The 13,969-nt window shown below is 44.6% G+C and overlaps 1 protein-coding gene across 1 annotated transcript in view; it reads left to right on the top strand.

The window, feature by feature from the left end:
* Positions 1-13,969, top strand: part of ofcc1 (orofacial cleft 1 candidate 1) — a 161,946-nt gene that overhangs the window by 95,063 nt on the left and 52,914 nt on the right. The window contains exon 16 of the mRNA XM_077244348.1: positions 12,519-12,755. Within this exon, the coding sequence (XP_077100463.1) occupies positions 12,519-12,755 (237 nt within the window). The remainder of the gene's footprint in view (positions 1-12,518; positions 12,756-13,969) is intronic.

The following is a 13,969-nucleotide window of genomic DNA, read 5'->3' as shown; positions in this document are numbered from 1 at the left end:
CCTCACCCTCCGGGGTACGGGTGTCGTAGCGTGCGTGATCGGTCTGGCGATGTCCACCTTGGTGGTCCAGTAGCGCCTTCGTTGGCTCAGCCTGGTTGGTATGGCGGATGCGGACAAGGTTCGGTTCCTGGTCTCCCCAATTTCCCAGGTTGGGCTGGTCGGCGACGCGGTGGAGAACTGCATCAAACAGTTCTCTGCCGCTCAAGTGCAGACGGAGGTCATCCGGCACATCCTGCCCCGGTGGCCAGCTGCTGCCTCCACCCGCCGCCGGTGGCAGCTCCTCCGCCTGCTCGTCGCCGTGGGCGTTCTCCGGCCGCCGCTCCTGCTGGCCCTCCGCAGCAGCCTCCACCCAGGCCTCAGCAGGGAGCCGGCCGCAGTAGAGACGCCCAGCCCGCTCCAGGCGCTGCCAAGCCAGGTGGCAAGCGACAGCGAAAGCATTCCGGAGCGGGCCGCCCAGGAATGGATGGGATGCTCTTGGAGTGGCACGATCACTCCCTCCCCCCGGGTGAGGGCCGGGTGGAGCCTTTGTTTGTGTGTGTGTCTGTTCCGCCGCTGGCTCCCTGAAAAAAAAAAAAAAAAAAGCGGAGCAAGCGGTACCCACACTTCAAAGAGAGAGCAATTTCATCTGTTCCTGGGTCCCAAGAGGGCCAGTCTGGCGGGTGTGACCCTGTATAGCCTTACACCCCTCAGCTCCCCCTTGGTCGCCAGCAGGCAGCTTGGTGCGTTCGAGGACCCGGTCATCCGCCTTCTCACGCGCCCCCTGCCGCTTGTGGAGACAGGTAAGTGTTGCACAGCACACTAACACCACTCTCTCTACTTTGCTGCCCCACCTCAGGCTCGGCTACCCCGCTCAAGTCAGTGATAGTCATCACATTAGGTGTTGAGCAGACGTGCTCCTGAAAATTCAGTGATATTCATCACACCGAGTGTTGAGCAGTGCTCCTGACTTGTGCATGCTTATCTTATCCTGCTGGCGAAGGATTTGATATAGCCGCTCCTCCAGCCGGTACGAAGGCCAGTTGTAAACTCGTTCTTCGTACTACTAGGTGGTGGGTCGTGACCATCTTGGCCCAAGATTGGTCTGCAGCTTTGACCTGAAAGACATGTGCTTCAGATCTCTACCTCCCGCACCGCAGGCCATCCTGTGTGTTGCGTCTAAGGGTGGAGTATCAGTACAGTGTCCTTCCCCTCGAGTGCTCCAGAGCCCGTTGGGTCTTCAGGTCAACTGGAAGAGAGTAATCTCGCCCACGGGCTGAGTATCTCTTTTCTAGTTTTGGAGAGGTACTCGGTCCAACATGTCTCTCCAATGAGAATGTGTTCAGCTGGTGTTGAAGTGAGAAAGGGTCCCACTGAAAGAACTTTCAGAGGCTCCTGGGGTATATGGTAGTCGCAGCCTTTGGCTCCCTCCATATGTGACCGCTTCAGCGCTAGCTTCACGATCGAGTCCCGAGGTGACCGTGGCAGAGCAGCTCACCCTGTGTGACTATAGTTCATCCCGGTCTGCTGCCAAACCCTCTTCAACAGAGCGGCCATGTACAAAGGGCGTGTTTTAATGGGGGCCTGGGCGACCCCCGACTACACGGGCATTCGTGCCTCGAGTTGTTAGACATTGCGACCGTTGCGCAAGCTTCCCTTGCATGTCACAAACTCACCCGTCACCTCCTCCTTGGAGTCAGACGCTTCTGAGGGCGCCTTATTCCACTCCTCCTGCTTACTCAATCGTGCCGCCATCGAGCCTCACGACAGTTATAGCCAGGGCAAGTGGAGACTCCATCCCCTGGGTCCGGCTGGGTCATGACCATTCCGGGGCCGCTCAGTTGCCCCCCCGGTTTTATTTTTCCGCCAGTGTTTGGGTAAACCGAGCGGACTACCCTTGGACAAACACTGGGACTCAGCGGCCCCAGGGGCCCGCAGAAATGCGTTTAACCCCAGTGAGCCTTCTAAAAGTGACTGCGACTCATGGTCGCCTTGCGCCTGCAAGTCAGTGAAATCATCACTCTTCATGTTGAGCAGATTTGCTCCTGAAACTCAGTGAAGTTCATCGCACTCTGGTGTTGAGCAGCAATGCTCCTGTAGCTCAGTGAGTCCATCACAGGTAGCTCAGTGAATTCATCACACGCAGTGCTGAGCAGAAATGCTCCTGGTGCTCAGTGAAGTTCCTCGCACTCAAGTGTTGAGCAGAAATGCTCCTGAAGCTCAGTGAGTTTATCACACTCAGGTGTTGAGCAGTAATGCTCCTGAAGCTCAGTGAACTTGTCACACTCAAGTGCTGGGCAGAAATGCTCCTGTCGCTCAGTGAGGTTCTTCGTACTCAAGTGTTGAGCAGAAAAGCTCCTGAAGCTCGGTGAGTTTATCACACTCAGGTGTTGAGCAGGAATGCTCCTGAAGCTCAGTGAACTTGTCACACCCAAGTGCTGAGCAGAAAATGCTCCTGAAGCCCAGTGATCTTCACATGTTGTGTTGAGCAATGCTCCTGTCTTTTGCGCCCGTCACTTGCACCTACGTGCCATGTCAGGAGAGGAACAGGTCTTCATAGTTGCCCCTCATTGGCCCAACTAGACCTGGTTCCCTTCAACAGCCTTCCTGACTTCCCCTGGATTCGGGGACGGGGCACGATGGCACACGCGTTCTTCCCCCGGAGATTCCGGGCGGTCTTACATCCGAACGCGGAGGTTCAGGTGGCTATCACAAGAACATGTGTTAGTTACCATCACTTCTGCGAGCACCCCCTAGAATTGGGTAGCGTGCTTACGCCTTTAGAAGTGGAACCTAGTCGTTGAGTGCGTCTTCTCCCCTGAGGAGATCCTGAAAGCTTTCGATCACTTCAGTGCTCTCTTTCCTGCAAAATGGGTTGCAGTAGGCTGTTTTCCTAAATCACCCTCAAAATGATGTTGCCTCTGTGTTTAAACGACGCTCATCGTGTTGCAGAAGTATGCAGAAGCACGTTCTGATCGTCAGGTTCCTGAGGAGCAAGGTCTTGTAAATCCTTGTGTCCCTCTTTATCCTCTTGGGCCTTGTCCCTGGTGCGACTGCACTGCAGAGACCGCCCCTGAGCCACTGCAGGTAGTGAGTTAAAAATTCTGTTATATCAGTTCTCCTGCTCGCGTGGTCTCTACTAGAGGGTAGGGACTTGCTCGCTTTCGGTCAACGTATTGTGCCTGGAGTCTGGGCCGGCTAACTCTCACAAGCTGAGATCCCGGCTCGGATTGTGCCCAAGGTTCCTACCTCTCCCGTAATAGGAGCAGGTGGTGAGCCTGCAAGCGCTGCCCTGGAGGAGGCAGATCCAGCCCTGGCTTCTCTGTCCGATTCGCTTGGACGTGTACAGAATGCAAGTCATAGACCTCAGACCAGCTCTTCAAATATCTGTGGAATTCAGCAGAGAGGGAAGGCTGTTTCCATGCAAAGTTGCACTTAGTGCTTGCCTTCATTTCGGCAAAGATCCGAGATGCAACATGTCCACTTAGGTGTTGAGCTCCTCTATGATGAGTGTAAAGTGCTCCGCCTGGGCGTTGACGATATACTTTGCTAAACAGATTCTAGAGTTGGGGGCTGGACGACACCTAGTTGAACCGCTGCTTCCCGTGGGCTCCCTTCTCATGAAGCCAGTTTCACCGTGAGCCCGGTTCAAGTGTCGGCTTGCTGCGCCATTCCCCTCCTATGGACTGGATACGTGCGCCTTTCTACTCCAGTTGAGTTCCCTTAAAATTGAACCCTGTTGAGTTCCTCCACACCCCTCCGACGTCGGACGTGCGGAACGTCTGGTGTTAGGCCTACCACTCGTAAGCAGTGTGGAACCTGTGTTAGGCTGGGTCCATATGTTGCGGTCCCTTCGGTGACCCCATATGTGTATTCTTCCACGATACGGCTCCCTGCGGTGAGCCCGTGTCTTCCCTCGGCAGAGTCTCTCTGCCGTCACTGTCCGGTGTGTCTCCCCCCGTCTTAGGCTGGAGCCACCCCAGTGACATTCCATATGTTAGACTGCCCGGTTTCCGCCCAGTTCATATGTGTATTCTCCACATTTCCTCCCTCGGGTTGGATGTGGCTTCCGCAGCGTCCCTTCCTTCCAACGTACGGGGAACGCTTTCCCAGTGGTCCTGTAGGAACAGCAGTGACTTCCCTGGCCTAAGCCCTGTCCTTCCCCGCCTTAAGTTTGCGGGGGCATCAGGAGGCTTTGGTTTAGGCACTGGAAGGTGGCAGCGTTAGTGGCGTGTTCAATGGTTGATCCCATTTCAGTCGCGTCGACTACGTCCGACGTTATCGACTGAAAGGGAACGTCCTGGTTGCGTATGCAACCCACCGTTCCCTGAAGGAGGGAACGGAGGACGTAGTCCCCTTGCCACTACCGCTGGACCACCGCTGACCCCGGGTTACTCTCGGCTCCTCAGCGAAAAGCAACTAGTGCGTGCATCCACTTCCGTATTTATACCCGCGCCGCGGGGGCGGAGTGTGTGATGCGAATCACGCACGCCAATTACATTGGCTCGTTCAATAGTACTCGAAGATGATAGGCTCCCTAGCGTGATCCCATTTCAGTCGCGTCGACTACGTCCTCCGTTCCCTCCTTCAGGGAACGGTGGGTTGCATACGCAACCAGGACGTTTCATTGAGTGGCTTTAGTTTGCAGGTTAACATGACATGTTGAAATCAAAACTAATGAATACATGCGCAACGATACATACAACGCGGTGTGATTGGATATAATAAAGAAATGTAGTACATTTTAGGAGGGTCTTGAATCCAAGATGACATCATAACTAAAGCAACACGTTTTTTTTTATTTTTCTCCATGTTTTATTTAAATAAAAATAATAATTTTCATTCATAAAGAAAAGACAACAAGAAATCAAGGAACATTTATGTGTTCCAAAAGTAACTATACTATATGGAGGCCCTAAAAGGACATGGTGGTGGAAAAAATTTGGGATGGGAGAATTTCTCAAATCTTGTTTGTTCCCTCGCAAAACTTTTGCATTCTCTCGCAAAGATATTTGCGTTCCCTGACAAAGCTTTTGCGTTCTCTCGCAAAACATGTTGTAAGCTCGGACAAACACTTCCCGTTTAATGTCCAGCTTGCAGTGTTTCAGACAGCTCCGTACGTTAACAATGGAGCGGTTCATAGTGTTTGAACTTTGACTCAAATATAAAGAAATGCAGTCAGTGTAGTTGGCAATATATTCACAGATTCGAACTTCTCGGATCAAAAACTCGTGAGCTAAATGTTGTTAAAACACAAATAACACCTATTTCCAATTATAGTAACGTCATAAACAACGAGTTCAAGCTCTACGAACCGCTCCATTTTTAACGTACGGAGCTGTCTGAAACACTGCCAGCGGGACATTAAACAGGAAGTGTTTGTCTGAGCTCGCAAGACGTTTTGCGAGGGAACGCAAATATCTTTGCGAGAGAATGCAATTTTGTTGTGAGGGAATACAAAATTTCTCGGGGGAACGTAAAAGATTAAAACATTTTTTTCTTCTTCCATCCCACATTTTCTCCACCACCATGTCCCTTTAGGGGCTCCATAATAAGGACCATTAAGAGGATCATAATATCGAATTTAAAAAAATAAGTTACAATACCTGTGATTGGTAGTAGGATTGCCAAACATGGCGGTACAGCTGGTAACAGCCATTACAAAGAAAAAAAAAATGAAGTTGTTGTAGCCAGTCACAATGCTAGTGCTAGCGTTAGTCATTAAGTCATAAAATGCATGAGGCTCATGCTTTAGAGATTGACAGCCTTAGTGATTATAAAGGGAGGGCTCTTCTCTTGCTTTCTGTTTATTATCTATTCATCCAATCAGAACACGTTTAGTTTTTCGTGCTGCTAAGTACACTGCTAAGTGTCTGGATTGACAACTGTATTTAAATGTTTTTTCACAAACGGTGGTAATTGTCAGTGATAACCAACGGACAAGAAAAAATGGGACAATATTTTTTTAAAGTACTTAATTCAACAGTTTCTGCGGAAATTAAAAACTTAACTACTGGAATATTAGTACTGTGTCAACCCTAGTTGGTAAGGTGTAGAAACATATTTTGCAACTTTCATTTTGTATATAATTAAGGTGTATTTGTAACTATAATTAACTTAAAGTCTTAAAGTTGGCCTGTTTTTTGTTTGGATAATCCAAATACATAAACTGTACATCATTTCTTGGTTACAGTGTTTATTTTGTCTGAGGTGTGGTTTATGGCCAAGTTGCATGCAAAATCAATTTCAAGAATTGGCAGAAGATTTGCAGATTCAGGGCTTGCTTTAGTTTGATTATTTGCCTATTTCAGATGTGTGGATATTCAAGATCACATTAATTGATGTCTCATTTCCTGCTAAAATCCACAGATGTTGCGCTGGAAAGCATATTGAACTTGTGCTACGAAAATAAGACATTTTCTGCCAGGGTTTTGCTGAATAACCTGCTCATAATGCCTCTCAGTGGATCCCAGGTGCATTCACAGACTTCATGTTTCCACTGTGTTTATTAGACTCAGTGGGTCTGGGCATTACCATGTGAGATTCCCTACCGATAGACGCAACCGGCCTATAAACACACACATGTTGCGCTGGCTTTAACTCGGCTTCCTCACGTACACGGGGTGTGGAAGCGTGTTTAGATGTAAAAGCCAGAACACAGGCAGAACACACATACTCAATGTTTCTGTTTTTATAGAGACTCAAGCTCTTTTCTCATATATAGGAACGTCACTACATTAAAAAAGGAGCGGTAAGCTATTAGTCAAACGAGATCCACTAATTAAGTGGAACACATTTTTTTCTGCTTTCGATTAGGTTAAAGTACCCCAGCTCATATCTCCCCTCAGCTGCAAATAATTCTGATAATTTGGCAGTGGCAAAATTCCTTTTCTAATTAGAGCCGTATTCTAATTCTGCGGCAGTAATTCTCTTTTACTACTCCCCGAATCTCCTCTTGCTGCCTTTTTCTCAATGAAACACGTTTATGTGCATCTCACCCTGCCAGAAACAGGGAAAAGTGGGTTTCTTATAAAAGCTCGAGATGTGAAGATAATTATGGAAAAACAAGGCAAGATATAAATCTACATTGTATTGTAAAATATTTGTGGAAAACAGGATGCAAGTGGCCAAAGAGAATAATATCCAAATTATGCTGAAATGATCTCTGGCTTTGTTGGAAAAGAGACTGTTGGTTTAAACAGCATCTGGGGACTGTTGGTTTAAACAGCACAATGATTATTGATTATTAGGCTATTTATTATGTGCTGAGGGCATTTTAAGATTGAAATTTGGTTACATCACATCCCGTTTTTGACACACTGAAGCATCAAGTTACCGTGAATCTTACTGATGCTGCTGAGGCCCTGACTGATGTGAGAAAATTCCAAAGCTACATGTAGTTCATTATGAAAGTGTATAGCCACAGATACTGACATTAAGTTTGAATGTTCTTACATGTCTGTAGTTCTTTTCTCTATGATAACTGTTAACGTTCAGAATAAAGCCCTGCTGTCTCTCTTCACTTGCGCACTGCTTTAGATCAACTGACATCAAAGCTGCACTTCTCACTGCTGACTGTAAAGTGAACGTTATCTGCTTGGGATCAGGTGTGTAAAACTCAACCTTGTGTAAAGGATTATTAATATATACACTTTGTCTATACCACATCTTAACGTTATGCTATCAATCACCATGCACAGCTATTTTCAACCTATCACAAATACAGACAAAAGCCCTTTCATACTCCATTGACTTTAAGTTCAGCTGGGGTAAAATATAGTCTCTCTCGGGCTGGATCACTATGTTCTAATGCTTTAATTAGAACACAAAAACATCAGGCTCATAGTCGTTTTAGGATGGATCTCTAAATAAGCATCAAATGAAAAGAATCAAATGTCTCTGTGATGTCATCCAAGCAGGTTTATTGATTGAAGGTTATATGTGACCCTGGATCACAAAACCAGTCATAAGTCGCACAGGTATGTTTTTTGGCAATAGCCAACAATGCATTGTATGGGTCAAAATTATCGATTTTTCCTTTATGTCAAAAATCATTAGGATATTAAGTAAAGATCATGTTCCATGAAGATATTTTCTAAATTTCCTACCGTAAATATTTAAAATGTTTACATTTGTGAGTGAATGCTGCACAATCGCGAACATAAATGGACAACTTTAAAAGCGATTTTCTCAATGTTTCGATTTTTTTGCACCCTCAGATTCCAGATCTTCAAATACTTGTATCTCAACCAAATATTGTCCTATCCTAACAAACCAAACATCAATGGAAAGCTGATGATGTATACATCTCAATTTCCAAAAATGTACCCTTGTGACTGGTTTTGTGGCCCAGGGTCACTGTGGCCAGCAGGACGAGGCCAAGGGCATGATTACTAATGAGCGCCACCTACGCGACGCAACGGTCTCGTATCTCTCACGGAGGAGCGGAAGCATAAAAGGAGGAGTGACGGCAGTGGAGATCGAGAGAGGCCAGGCCAGGCCTGGACTTGTGTTGTGTTTATTTTGTTATATGTGACATTTTACATTGTTTTACCCATTGCATTGTTTGTAGCACGTTTCACGACACGTTCAGAGTGAAATGTCCAGTGACGTGCACTAAATGGCATGTTCAGTCTCCTCTGAAAGAACATTTTATTACATTGGTAGTTGAATGAATCACAGCAGTTTGTAAATGAAATGTCCAGTCAGTTTGACGCTAAAATTAACCTACCACCTACACTACCCTAAACCTAACCTATAGAATTAACAAAAGCTGTAAAAGTGCAGTGCTGTATCAGGTAAACTACTGAGCAAGTTTATAACGTCAAAAATGCCATACGCCATTGGTTATGTGATGCAAATGTCAAAATGTATTAGTTTACAAATCATGCAATTTGGTAATATTCTGTTTTGGTCTCTTTTTGGTTTTTGGCTTACTTCTATTTTCCTATTTTCCTTCTTTATTATTCTATGGGATAATAAAATTGACTCACTGGCTCCACCGAGTCTCCTATCTCCTTTCTTGCCGTTGGTCCGTCCTAGCTAGGGATGACACAATACAACGATTTTCCAGAATAAGTCTGATACTATACATTTATTTTTAGTACTTGCTGACACTGAGTACCGATTTAATTAAAAAAAAAAATATTGGGCAGAGAAACCAAAAGAATATGAATCAAATTAGTTGGCTTAGCAAGATATCTCCTTTGGGTATATACTCCTTTGGGTATATCTCCTTTTACAGTATTGTAGAAGCTACTGTTACTTTCACTGTTCACATAATTGCTCTATCATATGTATCTTGAATTTAATAGCACAGTGCATATTTATAACTGCTCCCAGCAGGGTTCATCCAATCAAGAGCATTGAGTGGAGAATTTTAACGAGTGGACAATATCAGCATCGGGCCCAATACCCATACTGGTATCGGTATCGGTGCATCCCTAGTCCCAGCCTCAAGTCTCCTTGATTGCCACTGGTCCCGCCCAGCCTCAAGTCTCCTTTGACACCACTGGTCCTGCCAAACCAACTTCCTCGGTCCTGCCTCTGCTGGCCCTGACTCCTCCTTCAGTGACCCTGTCCAACTACTTGGATCCGCTTTGGGCTTCCTGGTCACCAGCTTTACCCTGGTGTGTCGATGCCCTGGCTTTACCTTGAGCCTCCAAGCACTGGACTCCACCTCGGCCATCTGACCTATCGGCTTCACCTTGGATCCATTCTCCCTCGCCTCCACCACTGTTCGTCAGCCCTCAAGCTCCGCCGGGCTCACTCGTCCCTCCGGCTTCTCCTTGGTCAGTCATCACGCTATTTGCGCCATGGACTTCCGGGCCTCTGGCTGTACCTCATCACTCAACCCCTTCGGCTCCACCAGGCTCCTCCTTCCTTCCTGCTCCATTGTTTTTCTTCACTCCCACCGGCTCCACCCCAGTCTGCCGAGCTATCGTCTACACATGCAAGCATGTGGCTTTGCCGTGGCCCTGGCAGGGTGACACCGTGGGTCTTTTTCTCTTCAGCTCCACCTGGGTCTCCACCCCTCCCGGCTCCACATCACTCCGCCCTGGCTCCTCCCTCTATCGGTCCAGCCGTGAGTCTGGGTCCTCTCTACTCCGTCTCCTCCCTGGCTTTTTCCAACTGCCGACTCCCACTTGGACTATTCCTTACTCTGCTTCCTCAAGGACTCTTTCTCCCATTCCCTCTTGGACTCTTCCTCCCATTCCCTCATAGACTCTTCCTCATGCCCCTCCTCAAATGGACCTTTTTTTGTTCTTGTTATCTGATTTGAAACACTATATTCACAAATAGAGCTCCTTGTGTGAAGCGGACAAGAGACTAGACTCAAAGTTACGATAAGGTTTGACAATAGCATGATGTAAAAAACAAACAAAAAACATAATAGGGACATATGATATTGGGTAAAATGGTACATTTTAATTAACTCGTACATTTGTTCAGTATTTGACATTAATAATATACATAAATATATAATGCAGTGCATTTTGAGATTGAATTATTTATGAACCATGCATGGGATGATGCCTTATTTGTGGGCCAAAATGGGTTATTGTAGAAGTCAGCATAATGTTTCTGCCTTCTTTCTAAAAAAGTGTCTCCTTTCACTCTTTTTCACCCATCACCTCCAGTTTCGTTTTTGAACCTCTTTAGCACTTTATGTGACTCAGTGTGTTCTCTGATGGAGGGGGTAAAAAGTGGCTTTGGCACGTTTACAAAACAATGCCTTTAGTCCAAAACAGAAAAAGTGAAAGCAAATAACTTAATTCTGCAAATAAAAAAGACGTCCAGCTTTTAACTGACTCCAGATTTGAAGCAGTAACTAAAACTACTCACAGGCATTAGGCCATAAATCAATCCCACCTCAATGCAAGCCTTTCCTGCCAACACACGTCATGACCTGCACCTACGCCACACTTCACACTACTTGTAATAATTCTGACATTTTCATGCAATCTGTATTAAAGAAGATGGGGTGTAATTAGTTTTGAGTCATTGGTAATTCATACAAACATTCGATTATTTAGATAGATTTTAACAATATGATTTGTGATATCATTTACGTCCATATAGCACAAACATTACAGGATGAGTTACAAGCCAAAGTTTAATTAGATGTTTGTTCAAATCACTAACCCTGACTGTGAACAATAGTGTGTAATAGAACAAATTCTGGATGTAACAACACAGATGAATGTAACACTTTACCTTCTTCTTTTCTCCTTCACATTTCAAGTACATGCTATAAACTGTTTTCTGTTCACACTTTCTTATAAAAAAATTTCAAGAAATGGAGTTATAGCAATAAAAATCAGTTTTGTGGCAACAACAGATTTCACATTGCATTAGCCATTCTCTCTTGAAAAGCTAGTCTGCGCAGGCGGCTAAAAATACATCTGTTCATATATCATTGATACGTTCATTAGAGAGGCGATGCAAGTCAGAATTTATTTGCCGCTGTGGCGTAATGCGGCTTGACAGGGAAGCATCCCTGACACATTAACTCTGTCTAGGGTGTTGTGGATTTACAGAAGGTGTTTTGGTGTAGAGTGGATGTTTTAGTTCTGTATATGTTATCTTTCATATCTTAGTCAGCTGTGATTGCTTGAATGTTGCAGACACAGCTAGGATTGTACTTGATTACGATAGAGGAAAGTGTGTGTGCAGATTTGGGTCAGTATTTTTTTTTAAAGAAATTAATACTTTTATTCAGCAAGGAAACATTAAATTACATGTGGCAGTAAAGACATTTATAGCCTAATGTCAGACAATTTCAAATAAACGCTGTTCTTTTGAACTTTTTATTGCATCATGGTTTCAACTTTGATAATAATAAGAAATATTTCTTGAGCAGCAAATTGGCATATTAGAATGGTTTCTGAAGGATCATGTGACATCTGAAATTTCTGATTTGTCATCACAGGTATAAATTACATTTTACATTTATTAAAATAGAAAACTGTTATTTCAAATTGTAATAATATTTCAAAATATGTCTGTTTTTACTGTATTTTTTTTTAAATCAAATTAGTGCAGCCTTGTTGAGCATGAGACTTTCAAAAGCTTAAACGCCCGATGTTGGGTTTTCATGTTTTATGGGGACTTTACTTGGACATAATGATTTTTATACTGGACAAACAGTATATTATTTCCCCTAATCCTACCCAACACAGAAAACTTTTAGCATTTTTAGATTTTCAAAAAAGCATCACTATTTAAATATTTAAAAGCTAAGAATGTAATAACTTTTTCCACTTTTATAAATGCATCTTTTCCATTGCAGATTGTCAAAATCACAACTAAGAAAAATGTTGCTTTAATGATATTTGGACTTGCTAGCCACAGCTGTTAACATGGCCTGTTTTATAGTGTGATCTGAATTTTTTCCCCAGAACCAACACTTGAAATAATTTCAATCAGACATGTTTAATGAAAATGAAGTGATTTTTGTTTTGCATTTTCATTCAATCATATTTATCCACAATGACTCTTCATATGTGCACAGCTTATAAAATCATTTGTGTCGTCCCCAGATCTCACAGGCACAGTTTGCACAGGTCTGCCCCTGTGTGTTGTGGGACGACCGAGAGAACACGTCTGGCAGTGCGTCTCGTCCCGTCACTGCTCGATTTGTCCTGCTGTCCATGTCCTCATCTGTCTCAGATCAGTCTGAGCATTTTTCTTTTCATTGTAATGTGGTTTCCCCGTATGTACATGCATTACTGCAGCCAGTGGCTCTTTCTGCAGGCTCAACACATCCCTGTCAACAGGTGAGACATGCGTGACCATACACACAGCACAATCATTCGCAAACACACAGCGTCAAGCTCATCATTATTCCAAACACACAAATACATGCAGAAATATTCCAGGACAGAAGATGCTGACCTTTACAAATGTCTGCTTACAATAATTCACTGGAAACACACTCGCACGCAAAAAAAAAAAAAAAAAAAAAAAAAAAAAAAATTCATGCTGGTGATTCATGCCCTGTTGTCATATGTTGTGCATGTGCAATTATATGCATGCAAACAGACTCATACACGTGCATCTTTTACAAGACTTGTCTAAACTGTGCGGTGGTACGGGCCTTTAAGTGTCCATTATTTGGAAAGAATTTATCTTCTCCTATTGTGTGGACAACATTTCATCATTAACCCTGTGTGATACTGCAGTGCGGTTCTGTTTTGCATGTGGTGTTAATTTAATTTATCATCCAGAAGTCACTCAGTGAAAATACTTGTGCACCATGTTGCGTTGTTGCCAAACAAATCCAATCATTAAATAATGGAAAACGACTGACAGAAGATGAGAGGAATGTAGAGAAGGACAGATGAGGGAGAAACAAGTGGAAAACACAGAGCCGGGGTCATAGGCTCATGACATGTTCCACATGTCTGTCCGTTTGTCCGCTGCGAGCGTTTCTCTACAGGGCTGGTGACCACAGTAGCGGTCAGAGATCAGCTGCAAACTGACAGCACACACACACACACATGCTTGCACGCCCCGCAGTCATTAGCGTCTCTCTCTCACTCTACCCCACGCACATTTCATTACCCCCAGCATTCTCACAAATACCACCCCCCTCCACTCCTACACACACAAACACACTTCAAAATCAGCACACAACCTTGCAGTGCCAAATGAGTCCCACCCGTCTACACAACAACATGTGTTCTGTGGATTTTATTGCACCACAAGCATGTGGAAAAACCTCTTCATTACCAACACAGGTCCTGTTGTAAATGCTGGAGTGAGTTGTGTTAGGTGGCTAAATCTGTTGACGTAATTTACAGCAAAGAATCCTAACACAAACATGGAGAGTGCATTTCATATTTGACAATGTAATCGAATCAAATCTGACATGCATAATATGCAGATCAAATCGGATTGAAACTGGAATGCATTGGATTCAAGTTGAATCTCAAGACTGAATAATATAACAAAACTGAATCAGGTCGAGTCTCGAACTGAGTTGAATTCA

This window comes from Siphateles boraxobius, unplaced genomic scaffold, assembly GCF_051911475.1.
Source record: "Siphateles boraxobius isolate OS27281-9 unplaced genomic scaffold, OSU_SipBor_1 26, whole genome shotgun sequence".
NCBI classification, from domain to species: domain Eukaryota; kingdom Metazoa; phylum Chordata; class Actinopteri; order Cypriniformes; family Leuciscidae; genus Siphateles; species Siphateles boraxobius.
The sequence above is the reverse complement of the archived record's forward strand: the minus strand, read 5'-3'. Positions and strand labels throughout refer to the sequence as shown.